This window comes from Macrosteles quadrilineatus, unplaced genomic scaffold (genome assembly GCF_028750875.1).
Source record: "Macrosteles quadrilineatus isolate MER2022 unplaced genomic scaffold, UCM_ALF_1.0 Scaffold_2__2_contigs__length_208266976, whole genome shotgun sequence".
NCBI lineage: Eukaryota > Metazoa > Arthropoda > Insecta > Hemiptera > Cicadellidae > Macrosteles > Macrosteles quadrilineatus.
In genome coordinates, this window is record NW_026542595.1 from 57,450,875 (window position 1) to 57,471,109 (window position 20,235).

A 20,235-nucleotide genomic window follows, 5' to 3' on the forward strand; every position below is an offset into this window, starting at 1 on the left:
AATTTTGCAATGGGGAATATTCCAGTTTCATGAAATAGTAAATCTGAGGGGTATCTTTTACACTTTTTGAAACCAGCTTTTAGGATAGACTTTTGAACCAGAATCAGACCTGTGAGATGTGAACTGTACGCCCCTCCCCAAGCTAATATTCCATAAGACAAAACCGACTGTACATATGCAAAATATGTTGATTTAATTTCTTTAAAACTGAGAACATCACTTAACTGTCTAAATGCAAATATAAGTTTTCTAGTTTTATTTTGCAAGAAATTAATATGCTCTATCCATTTCATATGTGAGTCAAAAATTATTCCTAAATATTTATATGAGTTAACTCTCTCTAAGGTATCGCACGAACAACTGTTATTGAATTGGTTGAGACAACTGTGCAAGATCAAATTGGTTAGGTTATAGTCAGCTGTTGACGCGAGAGAAATAGGCATGAATTTTGTTTTGGAAACATTAAGAGATAGTACATTTTGGTCGAGCCATTTTTTTACTAATTTGAGATCTGATTGAGCTTTACTCTTCACACCTTCCCATGTCTTATCCTTAACATAAATCAATGTGTCATCTGCAAAAAGAAACATTTTTCCGAAAATTGGTAATTTAGAAATATTATTTATATATATTAGGAATAAAATAGGCCCAAGGGTACTCCCCTGAATCACCCCATAGTCAACAGGCACCTCATTGCTATTGACTCCATCTATGTATACGAATTGTCGCCTATCTCTGAGGTAGCTTTCGAACCATGAGAGAGCGTTCCCTCTTACACCTATAGCAGATAATTTTGAAATTAGATGCTTTCTGTCTACACTATCAAAAGCTTTTTTGAGATCTAAAAAAATTAATACTGAGCGCAAATTTTCGGATAGAGCACTAAAAATTTCTTTGTTGATATGAAAAAGAACATCTGTAACATTTTTATCTTTTCTGAACCCATATTGACAGTCTGCTAGGATCTGATTCTGGTTCAAGTAATCCACCATTTGTTCCTTAACTATTTTTTCAAGCACCTTAGAGAATGCACTCAATAAAGATATTGGTCTGAAATTATTTTTGTCTTTGTGGGAGTTTGATTTGTATAAAGGAAAAACTTTTGCCAATTTAAACTTGTCCGGAAATATTCCACTAGCCAAACTTAAGTTTATGATATGCAATAATGGTTTAGAGAGTGAATTTACATTTTCTTTAAGAACATCAGCCGAGACACCATCAAAACCGGGGGCAGACCCACCACGTAACGAGTAGACATGTCTGATAACGTCGAGTTCAGTCACTGTCTGGAGTGTAAACACAGTGTCCTGCCTGTAATCTGCGTCGTTGATGATCGGCGGACCGCTGCTATTAATTGAACTGGCAAGGTTATATCCAACAGAAGCGAAAAACGTGTTAAAATCATCAGCTACAATCTTTCTTACATCAGGAGTGATGTTGGATACGTTTGGAAGATATTTCTGGACTGAGAAGGGGTCTTTTTTATTTGATCGCCCCGCCAGCTCGTTCACAACCATCCAAAAGCGTTTGGGGTTGTTTTGATATTGGTTTAATTTTGACCTGTAGTATACTCGCTTAGAACTTTTAATACCACTGGAAATTTGATGTCTTAAATCACGATATTCTTTATTTAAAGTAGCATTAAACGGCTGTTTTTTAATTTTCTTACTAGTTTTATCTCTTTCCCTAATTAGTTTAATCAAATCATTTGTGATCCATGGCTTTAATTTTTTGAACCTCGATGATTTCTTAACAGATTTTTTAGAACTATCTATGGTTTCATCCATGATTTGTAAAAAACGAGATGCACAAGAGTTAATGTCAAGATCGATAAAAAAGTTGCTCCAGTCTATTTGCGCAAGATTACAGGACAGTAGTGTATGATCGATAATGCGTGTAGAAGTATCCAAAGTAACTGACGGTGTATTGGTTGGAAAAGTAATAGTCATGCCTGTGCTGAAATGGTCTGTAACGTGTGTGTGTAATGTTGCTGATTGTACATTTTTCATGTCGTTGTAACGTATGAAAATGTGATCAATGCAAGTTTGGCTATTGTTCGTAATTCTTGTTGGTTTGTCTATACATTGAATGAGACCAGCACCTAACAAACAGTTTAAGTAACTGTCGTTTAAAGAATTAATACTCAACGCTTGTAAATTAATTTGCCAAGTTTGATCAAAATATATCCTACAACAAAATATAAACTGCAACAGTTTATTCTCCTTAAGAATAACATAGGAATTATAAAAAATGTTTTTTAATTTTCTTCGTTATCAATAAACTGTACAAACACTCCAAGATCGTATAATTATTTGGTTTTTTTTAAGCTCTACACAAAATGGTTTGAAGATAAATTGGGATATTCTTGTTTTAAGGGTCAAAAATAAGAAACCCCTATTTATTTTAACCACCCCCCCCTCCAACAAAAAACCACGGCCACCTTTAAATACAGGCCGTGGCCTGGTAGAATTATTGGCAACGTCACAAGTGGTGTTGTTTAGTTACAGACGTCCCATAAGATAACATGGCAGACAGGTGACATCAGCTCATTAATTCGTACTTTATTGATTTAAATTTAAATTTATGAACATGAATTTATTAAAATATTGAAAATAAAACATAAGACATAAGATCAATGTATTTCCATTGGAACTTACAATACACAAGTCATTGGAAAACGTCAATTTCTAGAACATTACTTACTTACTTGTATACTTGAATTCTTCATCTTTGACCGAACTAGTCTGATGGATTGCGTTATATTTGCTAATGATAAAAATAAAAACTATGTTGTAATAACAATACTATGATTATAAAATATACATCAAGATTATTTATTAATAAAACAATTCCTTCAACATCATATAATAGAAAGGAAATACATACATAATGTGACCTGAAACTCACCATACAGAATTGAAAACCGAAACAATATATAAAAAAAATAATTAAGCGGAGTCATTGTCATAGTACTGTAACCAAGCTTTCGTAAATACACAGATACCATTAGCTGCTTCCAAACAAAACAGCTGTTACAACACCACTTGCGACGTTGCCACTTCGAAGGCCGCGGCCTGGAGTTATAAAGGCGGCCGTGCCAAAACCCGTTCCCGTTCCGATCATGATGTTTCGCGAACTCGTTCGAATAAACGCAGGTTTAAGTTAAATAGATAAAACAAACTCCGTTATACATTTGTACCAAATTTTATAAGAATTGGCCGATTTCTGCTCGAGTTATCATGCTAATGGACACACACACTATAGCCTATTTTATATATATACATATATATGTATATAATTAATATATAAATATATGTAATACATATATATATATTTATATAATTAAATTAATTTTAATGGATAGTATTTTGCCTCTGGGGACAACAAAAAGTAATAAACGGTATCAGAATTCTGACACATACTTTTTCCCATAAGTTTTTCAACAACCTTTATTATATGTAAGCGGTGAGAGTAAATATACGGAAATGGGATTTGTACAATTTTGTTCAGAATTTAAAGGACTATAACATACAAAATTTTTATCAAATTGTTCGGCCTATTTTTGGGAAAATCCAATTTTTCAGTTATTTTTTGGGGGTTTTATGGGAAAATCCCCATAAAAAATACAAATTTCTAAAAAATAAAAAAAAACTATCAAAATTGTAACGACCATAATCTACTATGTTAAATCAAAACAGGATTTTTTTCTAAAATCCTATTTTTTTTATTTTATGGGGTTTTTATGGGAAAATAACATATTTGACCATAACTTTTGAACCGTAATTTTTACAGAAGAAATGGGATTTAAACCATTTTATTCAGAATTTAAAGGGCTACAACATACTAAATTTTTATCAAAATTGTTCGGGCTATTTTGAGAAAATCCTATTTTTCCGGGTTTTATGGGTTTTTATGGGAAAATCCCCATGAAAAATCAAAATTTCAAAAAAAATGAAAACACGCCTGGAGATACAATGGATTAGAACCCACATACCAAATTTAATCGAAATCGGACCACAGGTGTAGTCTCTAGCTCTGTACACATCCAGACACACACAGACATCACTTCGAAAACCACTTTTTTGGGTCCAGGGGGGCCCAAAATGAATATATCCACTCAAAACTCAAACTCGAAAATTTTGACGAAAACAATACTTTCTCCATATACTATGGTAATAAATCGGGAAAAAGAAAAAGAAAGGAGAAAGTAATAAATCGGTCCCACCAAATTTAATCGAAATCGGACCACAGGTGTAGTCTCTAGCTCTGTACACATCCAGACACACACAGACATCACTTCGAAAACCACTTTATTGGGTCCAGGGGGACCCAAAATGAATATATCCACTCAAAACTCAAACTCGAAAATTTTGACGAAAACAATACTTTCTCCATATACTATGGTAATAAATCGGGAAAAAGAAAAAGAAAGGAGAAAGTAATAAATCGGTCCCGGGTAAAGTCTAGGTCTTAGGCCTACCATGAGCAATAGTTTTGAGGTAATAGCTTAATTCTTGTGAAATTCAACCTGAGGTAAATAATTGGTCAACAAATTGTCATTGGTGAAAATAAAAGATGCCTATTTTAGTTTACGGGACGCGTGTTAGTTAATATTATAATGTGTCTAAGGTGGTACTGCATAATAATTTTCTTTGCTTCATGTGGTACTAGCAGGGTACCCGTCCTTCGTACGGTGTTGGAATATAAGTATAAAATGCTTATTGCAGTTATACTCAAGCTTTGCGTTTTTAATAAGGGAGGACACAGTTTGATAAAATTTGCTTTTTTAAATTTACGGTATACTTTAGTATTAAAGATCTACCATAGCCATAATGTTCTGCCACTTCACCTAAACAATAAAGAAAAATAAATTATCAACAATTCGCAAAATATTAGAAATTATTCATGAAATGATAAACATAACTGTAAACAATCCTACTTTGACAGTTCTCATTGCGAATTACAGTTTTTTGTTGCTGCTTATTTTAACTTAGCTGTATTCATAAATGCAAAAAAAATATAGTGCTGCACCCTGTTGGTAAAGCTTATAACTTTTTAATGCTTTTCCATATCATAGAACCAACTTTTTTAGTTGAAACAGCTGACTAAATTCTTTAATTCCCTTTAAATACAGTATGAATGCTCATAAGGTTAACATGGGGAATTACAGAGCCACTGGGGCGGAGCCCGAAAGGATTTTTGAGATAAGAATATGCCAATATGTTAATCGGGATTGTAAGCTATCATCATGCCAAATTTCAGCCCAATCCGTCCAGTGGTTTATGCGTGATTGAACTTCAAACACACAAACAAACAAACTTTCACATTTATAATATTAGTAAGATTGGCAACATATGCATCAAATTGGTCAAGTTGAAAAGCAGAAAAATGAGCATACACGTCACACACACATATTCAGTGTAAGTAAACTGCAATCTAGTCTGTTAGGGTCGGGGAGGCTGAATTTTTATTCCATGATTAGTTTTGCCAACAGTGTTATTTGGAGGCTTCTGATTGGCTGAGGGAACACCTTTACCGCAATGATACGGTTCAGTGCCATCCAAGGCTACTGTTGCGGCGCGTGATGGTACGCCAATGTTATGGAAATAATAAAGAACACTTGAATCGAACTATCGAATTTATTGATGTGAAATGAATATTAAGTGGACTGTATAAATAATTAACTAAAATGCTATAATGCGAATGAACTATTGAATGCGAACTAAGACTATGAAATACGTGGAGGGATCTGCCTCACACGTCCTATACGAAAACTACGAAACGAACTTGACAATGTGATGCTAGTCGAGACACTGACTGAATAAGACACCTTCCTCACCCTCGATTGGGGTTACAACTTTCTAAAAGTGGTGAGGAAGGGCCCGTCCTTTCGCAGAAGGACGATGGTTTATGACTCTGTTGCCGGCGCTAAAAGCCGACAATTGCCCTAAGAGAATGCATGTTTGCTACTTCACAACTCTAAGTTAAAACTACATATGAAATATAGCATTTATAATAATTAGCTAATAATATAACGTAATGAAGCACAAAATCAGAAATATATACAATAACTCTCCTCAACAGCTACTATACAGAGGCTATTATCTGTATAGTAGCCTTGAATGCCGGCCTCTAAGAGTGCCGGGCTAATAAACTGAAAGAGCCGGGTTCGAATCTCACTCGTGGTATTATGTTTTTGTCTTGGATTTTTCCACTATCAGCAAGTTTTGTTAGGTTATGACGGTTTAATTTTATAATTAAAAAATTATAAAATTGAATTTGAGCCATTTATAATTTTATTTTATGAACAGGACTATTTTTTCGATTAATAAACCTCCATTGGATATTTTCATTATCAGCACGTTTGGTTGGTTTGGTTTAATTTCATAATAAAAAATTATAAAATTGAATTTGAGGCATTTAATTTTATTTTATGAACAAAACTAATTTTTCAATTAGTAACCCTTCATTATAGTCAATCAGAAGCCTCCAAATGACACTGTTGGCAAAACGAATCCTGAATAACAAGTTATGCGGTCGGGAGTGTTTTAAAACAATAAAAAATGTTATTTTTTACTGTAAACATTAAAAAGTATGATAATTTAGTAAATATTCAAATACAAATATTTAAGAAGACAAACGTCAACCACCATTGTAATAATAATTGACAATTGATTAAAAACTATTTAGTAGCTATTTTGACTCTTACGCGGTAGTGACAGGCGCCAATTCCCTCCATCAAACAAGTCCCTGTGGCGCAGAGGATAGCGCGTTGGACTTCTAATCCAAAGGTCGTGGGTTCGATCCCCACCAGGGATGGGAAAATTTTGCCTTACTATATAGACCGATATCAAATCTAGAAGACCTTTGAAGATCTCTAAGATAAATACGGCATATTTTTATGATATCAAGTTCATTTAAATCATGTTATATTACTAATCTACAATTATTTTTTTTAGAAATTTATGATCATGACATTTATTGGCATAACTAACATATAAAAATTAAATGTATAAGTATTTTTGCCACTCTTATTATGCTACTGTATTTTTAATATATAATTTCATTCCATTGGTTTATTACAAAGACCCACTTTGCACTTTGTGTGTTTCCACTACTTTGTAAAGTAAAAAATATGTTAAATATTCTTTTTTTACAAATTTATTGTTTTTTTACATTTAATGTTGTAAATAATTTTGTAGGATATGTACAGTATATATGAGATTTGTATCCATTAGGTTAAGTGTATGAGAGGGACTTGTGGCCATAACTTTGCCTGTATAAAATAAACCATTTTCATTTCATTTCTGACCATATTTTAAATTTTACAATACTGCAAGTCTGAATGACAGGTAAACCATTGACTATATAGTCAATGGTTAAACATAGATGATTTTTTCTGCTTGTGAATACGAATACTGTACTATAATACACAAAAATCATACTGTCACTCATACAGTTCTCAGGTTTGCCTAAGGCGTGTTCCCTCCAATAAAATAAAACATGCTTAATCAAATAAGAATTTCAAGTACTTTTTATAAAAAAATCAAATAATTTTATATTCTGCGATTTTAGCGCCTGTTACTTTTTCAAATCCCAGATAGATAATTGATATCCAGGATATGATATCCTCTTTTTGTCAATACAGGCCAGGTTGTCCAGAATAAAATATAAACATTTATACTATTAAAATAGAAATAACATGAACAAAATATTATTTTTACTCACTCTGAGGAAAACGAGACGACTCAAGTTTCATCCAAATAATGAATTTTGTACATTACGCTTGCGCCCCTTAGCGACCAAGAAGGAATAATATTGCACCCGATGAATAAAAATGTCTTGACCTTACCTCGTCCCCCTTATGCTGGGTGGGAAAAAGTCCCGGGACAGTTCAGTATTTTAAAAAATAATCAAGATAGAGCTAAAAACTTGGAACAAAGTTATTAGGCATTAAACTCATTTTAACACATTATTCAGTAATACAGTACCCCCGGGGGACGTCTCACCCATGGTTATGAACCATTTATCTCTTAGGGCTTGCTAGGAGTCAGAAGAAAATTTTAAATGTAAGCATATCACATGTAGAAAGAAATCTTTGACGGCTGCCATTTTTGACTGGCTGTCTGTGTAAGTTCAAATTTGCGGCATTCTATTCTATTACAGTAGTAAATATAATGTCTTTGATTTGATACACATACCAACCTATGCTTATAATTCAGACCTTTCTTTGTTTTAAATCTGGAAAAACCTTCAAACTATTCTCAGCAGCTCCATACAAACCATTATGAACATATTAATCCATTTCAGATTTTTGAACAGGATGAGTACCTGCGGACTGCCCGACTCAAAGCACGGCCTCCTTAGCCCGTGCTCAATGTCTATACTTTAATCTATGGCTCTAGTAATCTTGATCTTAACTCTTTTCGGTACTTTCCTGTTAAAGGGAACATTCATTATTATCGATGATTTTTTACAGGAAAGTACCCTTTTTTCAAACTTTACTACACTTCTTTCCGTCAACTTTTTTCTTGGATCGAAAGAATAGTTGGATTGAAAAAGGCGGGACGGCGGAACTTCGTCAATGTCAAGTCTACTGCTACTCTTAAAACAAAAACAAATACTGTAAATACACAGATCAGACATGACCTGACGTCTCGGACTGATACACTCACATTTTACTTGTTACTTACTTAGCCTTAGCTTCTCCTTTCAGTTTCAGATTCAACAGGTATTTCTATTAGACATTTTAGTTACTTAGGTTTTTATTTTGTTGCTATAAAGAGACAGGGAATACCTGCGTTTATGTGTCTAGAAGATCTTAACCTGTGAAAACATTACAAAGGAATATTAAGATAACTTATTTTGTTAGTAAGGTTATACTGAATACTGTAAGGTTACAATTTTGTTGTAAAATATTTCACTTTTATTAAAATTAGCCTATGTGTGGGGACCTACTGCATCATTAGAAAATTGATGTTATTAAAAATCACATAGTTGGCCATTAGGCCTACATTTACTTAGGCTTACACTGGGTTAAGAAGTCCAACCTTAAAATTAACTTAGTTTATGGTACTGAACTAATTTATAAGCTCAGTGCATAAAATTATTATTTTGGTTCCACTACAATGCATTCTGATTGTTCTCTTTGCTGGAGGCCTTAGGTAGCTTAGAGGCATTTTCTGGTAAAGTCACCATAAGTTAAACCTTTTAAGAGATTTTTTACTGTCCTAGCCTGTGGCATTTTTAAAGGAGTCATAAAGGAAATAGGGTACACTTCCATATCTGTTTGCACAAACAACCGAATGAGTAATATTGACTATTCAATTGTTTAGTTCGATATATCGTTTGGTTAGTTAGGTTAGGTTAACCTTACCTAACTAACCAAACGATATATCGATCGATATTTTGAATCGGTTGTTTGTGCGAACAGATATGGAAGTGTACCCAGGAAATACATAAACACTGGTTTATTTCTAATTCAGGAATAGAAATCACATATCTCTGTTCAACAAACTCTATTTCAAAACCAGACCAATGTTTACAAAAATCATCTGACAATTAAACATATTCAAACACAAATAAATCATAAGACAAAAAGAACAGACTTTAACATCCCGCCTCAAGATGTCCACATCTTTATGAAGCTCAGTACCGCCTCGGTTTCTTGATGGACCTTTCATAACGGGTAACTGTGCCAGCGCCTGGACAATCACTCAAAGTATAATTTTACAATTAGTTATGCCACTATTTTTTTCTACAAGGTTTAGGGAGCTGCCATTTTCCCAGAATATTTTCAAAACTTGCTTTATAAATTAGCCTATGTTAAGTCCAAAATTGACGGTGCATAAATGGGCAAGTAATATAAAATCAAACGTATAAACCTCTTTGTGGATCACCCTGTACCAAATTTTATAAAAACATTGGGTTTTTAAATCTACACTAATTGGTATTGTGTTAATAGCCTACAAACCGTAAAAATTGTCCGTTTTTGATGGGATAGAAATAGTTTTTTTTTTTTTTTTTTTTAAGGGAGAGGAGGTAAAAATGCTTTTACGCACACAGGTAGCCAGCCTGTAGTGTGAGACTCCTGAATCTATCGCAGACTACTCACTAAAAAACCCCCTCTACTCTGTTGGACACAGACCTGGGATTGTTTGTCACATTACTTCAGGTCAGGTCAACGTGTGACCTAAGCCCTCAGGGCTCGCGCCGTTTCTGGCATTCAATATCTTTATGACCTAGACTGCATCTCGGTCAAGCTCTAGCTTCTTTGTGCGGAGAATATCCTGGACGAAATGTGACATACAGGTCCAATTGTCCTCACCCTCCGTCATCATCGGAATGACCGTGTCCACCAACAACTGCCCTACATGTTGTTCAGCCTCCAGGCGGGAACCTTCCCAACGCTGGCAGCGGAAGAAGGTGTGCTCCGCGTCGTCGGGAGTGCCTGGGCAGTAGATGCAATCGGGTGACACGGCTTTGCCCATCCTGAACAGGTACGACCGAAAAAACCCGTGACCTGTCAGAAACTGGGTCAGGTAATAGTCCACCTCACCATACCGTCGGTCAACCCATGGTTGGACTTGCTGAATCAGTCTCCTGGTCCAGCGTCCCCGCGACTCCTGTTCCCAGCTCTCCTGCCAGAGCTGGTAGGTGCGGTTGCGCTCCTCCATTTTTGCGTGGTCCTCTCCACGCCGCTGATAAATCAAAATCGCTTTCCTCTCCGCCGCCAAAAGTTTGACGGGGATTGCTCCAGCAACCAACAAGATGGCAGGTTCAGACACTGTTCGGTAGGTGGATGCTACCCTGAGTGCTGCCTGACGCTGCACTCTGGCAAGCCGCATCCTATACACCTCCTTATTGAGCGCGTCTGCCCACACCTCCGCACCATACAGGAGCACAGACTGAACTGTAGACATCAACAGCCTTCTGCGACTGGAACGAGGACCTCCGACATTGGCCATTAACCGGCTAAGAGAAGAGATCACCTTAGCGGCCTTGTCCGCCGTTCGGAATATCTGGTCCCGCCAGCTAAGCTTAGAGTCCACCATGACACCAAGATACTTGGCGGCACGAACGGACTGGACTTCGACGTCCCCCACCCTCAACGGCACAATGGTGTCAATCCGTTTTTTTGTCAGAATCACGATCTCGGTTTTGTTCAGCGCGAGTGAGAGACCGTGATCTGCCATCCATGCGTTTATAGTTCGCATGACTCGGTTTAATTTTAGCTGGGCCAGCTCAACACTACGAGCAGCTATTAAAGCTGCAATGTCATCTGCGTACCCAACTAAAACGGTTTCTTCAGGCATTTCAGACCTAAGGAGGCTGTCGTAGGCAACGTTCCAGAGGTCCGGGCCGAGTATGGAACCTTGGGCAGCACCAGAAGTGACACTCATCGTCCGCGGGCCTTCTGTAGTATCATACATGAGGAGGCGGAACCGGAGGTAATCCTCTATAATGCGCATGAGGTATGCCGGGACGTGGAAGTTGTTCTCCAGAGCGTCCAGCATATCGCACCATTTTGCAGAATTAAATGCGTTTCGCACATCGAGTGTAACGAGCAGCACAACCCTACGAGAGTAGTGATTAAAATCCTCAGCTCTCATCACGGCTTGCTTCACCTCCTCAATAGCGTCAACCGTTGATCGCCCCTTCCTGAAGCTGTATTGGCGAGGGCTCAGGTCCCCCGCTGCAACCACGGCTGAAATCAGTCGGGAACGGATCAACTTCTCTAGGACTTTCCCAGCCGTATCCAACATGCAAAGGGGTCTGTAAGAGGACGGCAATTCTGGGTCTCCTTTCCCCTTCCCTACGAGCACGAGCCTAGCTTTTTTCCAGCACAACGGAAATACCCCCTCTGCCAGGAGGTGTTGTACATGCTCAGAAGAATCAGGGGATTGATTGAAAAAACCTTCTTAAGAGCCTCGCCAGGTACCCCATCAGGTCCAGGAGCCTTGTTGTTTTTTAGGGATAAAACGGCAGTCTCCAGCTCCTCATGAGTGAAGAGTGGGACATCGTCCATCATCTCAAACTCACGCAGTGGGCGCAGAATATGTTCCGGAAAAAGGGATTTGATGACCCTCTCCATAGCGGCCCCCTCCATGACGGAAGGTGGAGAGCGAGTGGTGAGTTTTTGGGTTACTAGTTTGTAACCCAGGCCCCACGGGTCGGAATCGACATCATCCCTTAGTGTTTTCCAGCAATTGTGTTTGGATAGAAATAGTAATGTTGTTTAAGTCGATGTTATTAATGTTTACGAGTAATTTAATATATCAGATTATAATTTTATTATTGTTAATATTGAACTAGGGCGTTCATTGAAGCTATTAGGATTGCAAAGGGTTGTGCGGGACCTGCTGGTTATGTCCCTGCAGGTCAGTTTGGGCTGCCTCAAGTTAAGGTGGCGAGGCCTATAGCCTAGGTAGCCTATTAAAGTTTGTAACAATTGCTGTGTAACTTAAGCCTCATATTCTTTCATCTTTGCCTCATACTTTAGGATACCATGATTTTTCTCAACAGTTCTTAGGTTAATTAATTACATAATTTATACTACGTATTGGTTGGTATAAAATGTCATGTGTTGCATGTAAAACAGTGAAATAACGTTTTGGCTTACACAAAGAATGAGCTGATATGTATAACTTATCACAATTCCAAATTTAGCCTATTAATCGATACAGTAGGGCCTACCAGTAAATAAAAATACTTTTGGTGGCACTAAAAGCTGTTATGTTTCTGTAAAAAATTGTAGCGTTCCATTTTTAAATATTTCTTTTTATTTGAAATTCTTCAAATACAATTTGGCCACTAATTATTATAAATAAAATAAAGAAACTTATTGCAGTATTAAATTTATAAATAACTCATGACATTCTTAAATTACTAATCTTTAACAATCAATTATCAACACTTCTGTGTGAGGAGAAAATGGTAATTAAATTTGAAATGTTAGTCGTTTTGTAATCTCTCATTTACTAGTGATTGTTATATTATTAACTAGCACCAAATAATTATCGATGAGATAAAAATTGTACCTATTCTATCCCATATTTTTATATAGTTTTGATTTATAATCCAGTAACGTTATTATGTTGTTGTCATGAACTAGACAATGCTTGTGTTGGTTAACATGAATAAGTTACGTGTTATCTTTGTTCAAATCTTATTAATATTGTAGTATCACTTTTAAATTCATAACATACACATTGCCAAAAGCTTTCAAACTTATTCAAACTTATGGTACTTGACAATGTTCTAGGAAGGTTAGTTGTTAAGTTTATCATATTGTAAATTGTAATGTATTCATTTTTGCTCACAAGATTTATGCAAGACTTAATAATCAGTTCATGTTTTTTTTCTCCATATAGTTAGTTTTGATTAATGAAAGATAAGCAATTCAAATTCTTGTAAATTTAGATTGGTTTATTCACTATGATGTTGACAAACCAGGATCTCTAGTTAAAACCCCAGAGGAGCAAATGAGTGATAAATTAAAAAAAGAAATATTTTACTGTATAAGATCTCATGTTTTGTGTTGTAGCATTGACTTTTGGATGCAATAAATATCCCACCTACATGGACTAGCTGTAGCCGATTATTAATTTTAATAAACTTATTTGTTGAACCAGCCGTTCACAGAGTGTTAAGACTATATTATTTTCTCTTTTAGTTTTCAATATTTATGTGACTTAAGATATACTATAGTTTATAGTAGGTTGTGTTTTCAGATTGGCTCTGTTAAAAAGTATATGTGAATATAGTGTACTAGCAGTTATCCCCGATTTTATAAACGGGCAGACTGGGCATATGCCCAGGGGCGCGGGTGGTTTCTGTGTATGGCTTCTAATGCTATTCTTATGGAGAACATTTTACGTTTAATCTAAATTTTAGCAAAAATTTTGGGAATTTCACTATTTTTCTTGTCGTCACGAGATAGAGATCTTTAATTTGAGCCCTCTCCCGTCGTCCTACAACATCCCTGTCGCCCACAATTTTGACACAAAGAATCGCCTTACGTAATTAATATAATATAGATGTACTAGACGAGACTCTCTCCTTGGTTCTTTTAAACAAAACTATTTTGAGGAATTATCTATAGGTCGGCCGCTTAGAAAACGACCTCCTCCAGCATTGGTTTAGCATTAGCGCGCAGGTCGTTTTCTAAGCGGCCGAACTATAGTATTTGTATAGCCCACATAACAAAAACCATTAATCAAAAGCCAACTTACCAATACTAGTTATATTTCATTAAAGACTTTCTCATTTTTCTCAAGCAGTGACTCAAAATGAAGGACATGAATGGAGGAGAGATCACAAAACATGATGAGGACCAGTACCTGGATCATATCAGACTTATCTTGGACCGTGGTGTCAAGAAGTGTGACCGCACTGGAGTGGGCACTCTCTCTGTGTTTGGTGCCCAGATGAGATACAACCTACGAGACGGTGAGTTGGACATATCATCTGACTTTTCTTGGATTATAGTTTGTCAAAAACTGTGACCGCACTCGAGTGGGCACTCTTTATGAGTTCGGAGCTCAGGTGAGACGGAAAGTTGTACTTATCAGATTTATCTTATGGAATGAAATTTATTAGTTTTAAGTATTTCACTTGTTTTAGCGAATTTCCCATATTGGGAATAAGTTATTACGGTAGGTCTTACCATTGTAGCCTACCATATTTATTATATGTGTCTGTTAACGGGATAACGGGTTAATCGGACTATGGGAGCGGGGTTTTTTGAGAAAAAAATGGGGTTTTCCTATTTTTAAACCCTAAAATCGTAAAATTTTGCAATTTATTTCCATAAACTATTTTGTAGAGCTTAAAAACATATAATTTAGCATATCAAAGTGTTATTGGATAGTTCCTCTTTTATAGATATAGATTTTGATCAGACTTGGCAAATTTATTTATTTTATAGCTATTAACATTTTACTGAAATATAGGCCTACTTTATTACTCTCTCTGTGTGGTTTCAAATCAAGCCTCTTTTGTGAGCTACTACTCTCCATTTGTATTGTAAATTAATTAATGCTTTCTGTCAAGATTTTTTGTTTCATGTTTACTACTATTAAAGTTCTCTAAGTATGATTTTTCTTTTGTAAATTTCCGGCTTTAACCGGTTTTGTGAACTAATCTTTGTTCAGGTGGTTGTAGTTAATGTTTTATATATTCACATTCTTACCTGAGGGCAAGATCAGATTCCAGATCCCGAAATGTGAAAACTTTTTACTAATCGTGATTGAAAATATTTGCAATCATTCTTTAAATAACACTCACCATCACCAAAAATGAACTTCAAAGGACCTTTGATGCTCTTGCCTTCTTCAACTAACATCTAAATTAACTTATGTTTTTGGTTTTCAGGAGTGTTCCCTTTGCTGACCACCAAACGGGTGTTTTGGAGAGGAGTGGTGGAGGAACTGCTGTGGTTCATCAGGGGATCGACAAATGCCAAGGAACTGTCGGAGAAACAAGTTAAGATTTGGGACCCCAATAGCACTCGAGAATACTTGGATTCCATTGGTTTGACAGATCGAGTAGAAGGTAAGATATTATGAGTTGATGATTAGAGTTGACACCTTGGTTTTCTTAGCTCGCTCCGTGCAATCGTCGTACGTATTTACTTTGTATTTTGAATATTATAGTCTTTATTTTATTCCCATTGTCTTTTTATAAACTACTAAATTACCTGTAAATTTTCTTATTAGAGTGGCTGTGACCAGGGTTGTGCAAATTATTTGTATGATTGCAGGAGACCTAGGTCCGGTGTATGGGTTCCAGTGGCGACACTTCGGAGCTGAGTACAAGGATATGTTCTCAGACTACACAGGCCAAGGAGTTGACCAACTGAAGAATGTGATTGAGACGTTGAAAAACAACCCAGATGATCGGCGGATAATAATGTGTGCATGGAATCCGTTAGATCTGCCCAAGATGGCGCTACCTCCTTGCCACTGTCTGGCTCAGTTCTACGTAGCCAATGGGGAACTGAGCTGTCAGCTGTATCAGCGGTCGGCGGATATGGGGCTTGGTGTACCTTTCAACATCGCCAGCTACGCCCTTCTTACCTACATGATAGCACATGTCACTGGGCTCAAGGTATGTGCTCAAAATACCTTTGCCCTTTTAAAAGGGCAAACTTTAACTAGGATCTGATCATCTGTTTTTAGATACCTTTTGATTTTGAGTGACAAATTTGTTTGTTTACTTATATTGTGAATGTTGGCCACAGAGTCAATCAATGAAATAAAATCAAAACATCTTTATTCATCATCTGTACATGAACCACACAAACAACAAAAATACCCACCAAGGCCAAGGAGGGTTTAGGTTTTTGGTGTCTTTGAATGGTACATTAAATAGTGACAAAATATATTACACTTAAAATATTTGTAATATAAACTTAAAAATATAATCAAACAAAATTAATAATAACAATCTCGAAATACCGAACAAAACTTAAGTTAAACAGACAATGGTTGGTTTTAAGCATATCTGCACTAAATAGACTAAATTAAATTAACTAAATTAACGTTGTTAGAAGCACCTTTATAAAAATCTTCATGGGTGTAAATAGCCCTTTCAATCAAGAAACTTTTTAATTTATGTTTAAAGGAATTCAAATTGTTGTTATTTTTAATATTACTTGGTACGTATTTCAAAATTTTAATCCATTATAGGTTGTTTTTTATTTTTTTTACTGATGCCGATCAGTCTGGATTTAATTCCCACTTCTTGTATTGTAAGAGTGTGTTTGATTGTTTAAAGTAACTTTTTGAGGATTAGGTTTTACGTAGATGATTGAATAAAAAATAAACTGCCTATAAACTATTAAAATGTTTAGGCCTTTGAAGTGTACTTTAACAGATTCATCTTTTTTCAAATTCAAAATCTTCCTGATAGATTTTTTTTTGCTTTTTAAAATCATATATAAAGAAGTTTTGTTTGCAGAACCATAGATGCATGCATATACTGAATGATATGTGTGAATGGATGAGTGAAAAGTAAATTACCCTTAAAGTGTCAGTATCACAACAGCCTCACATTTTTGAAAGAGCATGTGTCCCTAGATTAATTTTGGAAAGAACTCGTTGTATGTGTTGATCCCAACTCAGGGTTTCATCAACCTTCAATCCAAGAAAATTTGTAGTATTTTTTCTTTCAATAACTTGAGCCTCACAGACCAACTCAGGTAATGCTTGAATTTATTTTGAGGTGTTCTAAAGTAGTAAAAAATTGTTTTACCTAACCCGCCATGTTAAACATCCCTATCCCAAGCGTGATGTATACAACTTCATTACTTCTCGAGTGATGTAAAGTTGATCAAAACTCACTCGGTGATGTAATGAAACCCATTTAAATAACATTGAGTGCTTAACTTAAAAATTTTACCTCTATGGAGCCAACGACGTTCAACGCTAGAAATCAGCTGTGCGCTTGAATTTTATTGTTATGTTTTGAAGAATTTTCCTAACCTAGCTTTTGTTTGTATATAAACGTTAATGTTAGAAGATGTGTGAAATGTATAATGAAAAATATTGTTCGTAACCTCATGTATATTGTCGGGTCAGGTAAAATCTTGTACGTTACACGTTACGCAAGAGCGTGTTTACATCACTTAGGTAAATTATGCAACTCGCTTCCGCTCGTTGCACAACATTCACCTGCGTGATGTAAAAACGCTCTTACTACACTTGTAAGGTAAATAGCTATTATTGATGTTCAATTTTTGTCACCTAAACCTTTTTACGCCACTTTGCATTTGGCTTGCACTAGTAAAGTAAAACAGTTCACACTATTTAATCTAGTTTGATGTTTTGTTGACAGCCAGGAGAGTTTGTGCACACGCTGGGAGACAGCCACGTCTACTTAAACCACCAAAATGCACTACGTGTACAGCTGACTCGTACCCCTCGCCCCTTCCCCTCACTGACCATCCGACAAAAGGTCAACAACATTGAGGAGTTCACTTACCAAGACTTTCTGCTAGACAACTACAACCCACACCCGAAAATTGAAATGGAAATGGCTGTCTAGTGTTTAAATCATTGTACTACTTGAAATTTGACAGAGGCCTTACATTAGTGGCCTGACAAAGTATGACATAAACAATTAAACTTAAGGTACGTTTAACTACAAATTTTGACATAATTGAAATTGAGGTTTTTAAAATTTAATTGAGGTACTCATTTTCATACATAACAAGATTTTGTCTAGTGAATTATTTAAGTGTTTTAATTTTATGCATGACTTGTGACATGAGACAGTCATGTATATACAGTACTAATTTTGGACTGTGAGAATAAAAATATAACTTAAAATATTTATTATTTACTACACTATTTAAACAACTTACTTTAGCATTAAGTATTCCAAGGGTGCATAGCAAGTTCCCTTTTTACATATTATTCTTATTAAATAATCCTGGAAAAGATTTCACTAAATATCTCTTGTGATTTTAGCATTTTTTTCAAAACCACTAACATATTTAAAACTATTTTTATTACAAAGGCTGTGACAATAACAAATTTTTGTTCTTTCAGTAGCATTGTTTGCTTTATATGAGTCTTGTTGACCGTCGAGTTACGTAAAGTTGTTTTGTAAACCAAAATAGTTTTATCGATAATGTGTGTTTTTAAAGTTTGAGATTTGTGATTTTATCTGTATTATAAGTGTGTTTTTAAGCTACTTAAAAACTACTCTTTAAGGAAGAATTTTTAATAAAAATATAAACATTACACACAGTGTTTATTCCTCCTTTATTCAACACAGTGATTAGCGTTTTGAAAATAACATTTAACCACAAGCTATTAAATGACATATCGGCACGTTTTAAACACATCAAAAAGATGTTGGTACATGATACAATTACTGGTACATGCATGTTCAAATATTTGATTATGTATCATAGAAAGGACTTTTGTCTTTTTTAAGCCTCGTGCAGGTAAGATTATTATTGATGTTGCATGGCTTCAGTTAGCCAAAAGGAAAAATTCAGAGTTTTCAAAATGCTAAGGTAATCATTGTATCAGTCAACTTACACCACATATACATGACTTATTATGTGTAATTTCCTAATTCAACCACTATTATTTTAGATAATATTATACTTGAACTTTGAATGGCAATTTGAAATTAACAGATAAAATCCTCTGCTTCCATAAATGGAATATTCCACTTTCTTCTGGTAACATGTCAGCTTTCAAGGACTGTTCTGACCAAAATTAACCAGGACGAAGAAAAATCATCTTTAAATGAAAAGCCGGTCTCAGCAGCGAAGCCACTCAACAGTGGTTTACAAATTATCATCAACTTTCTCCTGGGGAAAAATTATCATGAATGAGAAGCTAAGAAGCTAATTGGGGATCTTTATAGTTTACCTATACTCCTTTGATTATGCTTCTTTGCATTTGGTCTCTTGATGATATATAATTCACATACCCGGTGAAGCTATAACTCTCACAACCAGTGGAGCTATAAATCTCATAACCGGTTGACCTATAAATCTCACAACCAGTGCAGCTATAAATCTCACAACCAGATGAGCTATAAATCTCACAACCGGTGGACCCATAACTCTCACAACCAGTGGAGCTATAAATTTCACAACCGGTGGACCTATAAATCTCAAACCAGTGGAGCTATAAATCTCACAACCAGTGGAGCTATAAATTTCACAACCAGTGGAGCTATAAATCTCACAACCAGTAGAGCTATAAATTTCATAACCAGTGGAGCTATAAATCTCACAACCAGTGGAGCTATAAATATCACAACCAGTGGAGCTTTAAATCTCACAACCGGTGGAGCCATAAATCTCACAACCAGTGGAGCTATAACTCTCACAACCAGTGGAGCTATAAATCTCACAACCAGTGAAGCTATAGATCACACAACCGGTGGAGCTATAAACCTCACAACCAGTGCAGCTATAAATTTCACAACCGGTGGAGCTATAAATCTCACAACCAGAGGAGCTATAAATCTCAAAACCAGAGGAGCTATAAGTCTCACAACCGGTCGACCTATAAATCTCACAACCAGTGGAGCTATAAATTTCACAATCGGTGGACCTATAAATCTCACAACCGGTGGAGCTATAAATCTCACAACCAGTGGAGCTATAAATTTCACAACCGGTGGAGCTATAAATCTCACAACCGGTGCAGCTATAAATCTCACAACCAGTGGAGCTATAATTATTACAGCCAGTGGAGCTATAAA

At 35.7% G+C, this 20,235-nt stretch overlaps 1 protein-coding gene and 1 non-coding gene across 5 annotated transcripts; both read left to right on the forward strand.

Moving 5' to 3' along the window:
• The first annotated feature begins 6,746 nt into the window (after positions 1-6,746).
• Trnar-ucu (transfer RNA arginine (anticodon UCU)) lies at positions 6,747-6,819 on the forward strand. Its single transcript has one exon. It is a non-coding gene; the product is annotated as a tRNA-Arg (tRNA).
• Positions 6,820-8,568: 1,749 nt separating this feature from the next.
• Positions 8,569-18,733, forward strand: LOC128987460 (thymidylate synthase-like). Of its 4 annotated transcripts, none has more exons than XM_054408310.1 (5): positions 8,569-8,731; positions 14,280-14,451; positions 15,376-15,555; positions 15,764-16,110; positions 17,839-18,733. In XM_054408310.1, the coding sequence occupies exons 2-5, from the start codon at positions 14,292-14,294 to the stop codon at positions 18,046-18,048; spliced, it is 897 nt and encodes a 298-aa protein (XP_054264285.1). In that variant the 5' UTR covers positions 8,569-8,731; positions 14,280-14,291; the 3' UTR covers positions 18,049-18,733. The 4 variants fall into 4 exon arrangements, with proteins under 4 accessions (XP_054264285.1, XP_054264286.1, XP_054264287.1 ...); XM_054408311.1 differs by having other exon boundaries at positions 8,570-8,731; positions 14,283-14,451; XM_054408312.1 differs by lacking the exon at positions 8,569-8,731 and adding an exon at positions 8,851-8,871.
• Positions 18,734-20,235: the final 1,502 nt, after the last annotated feature.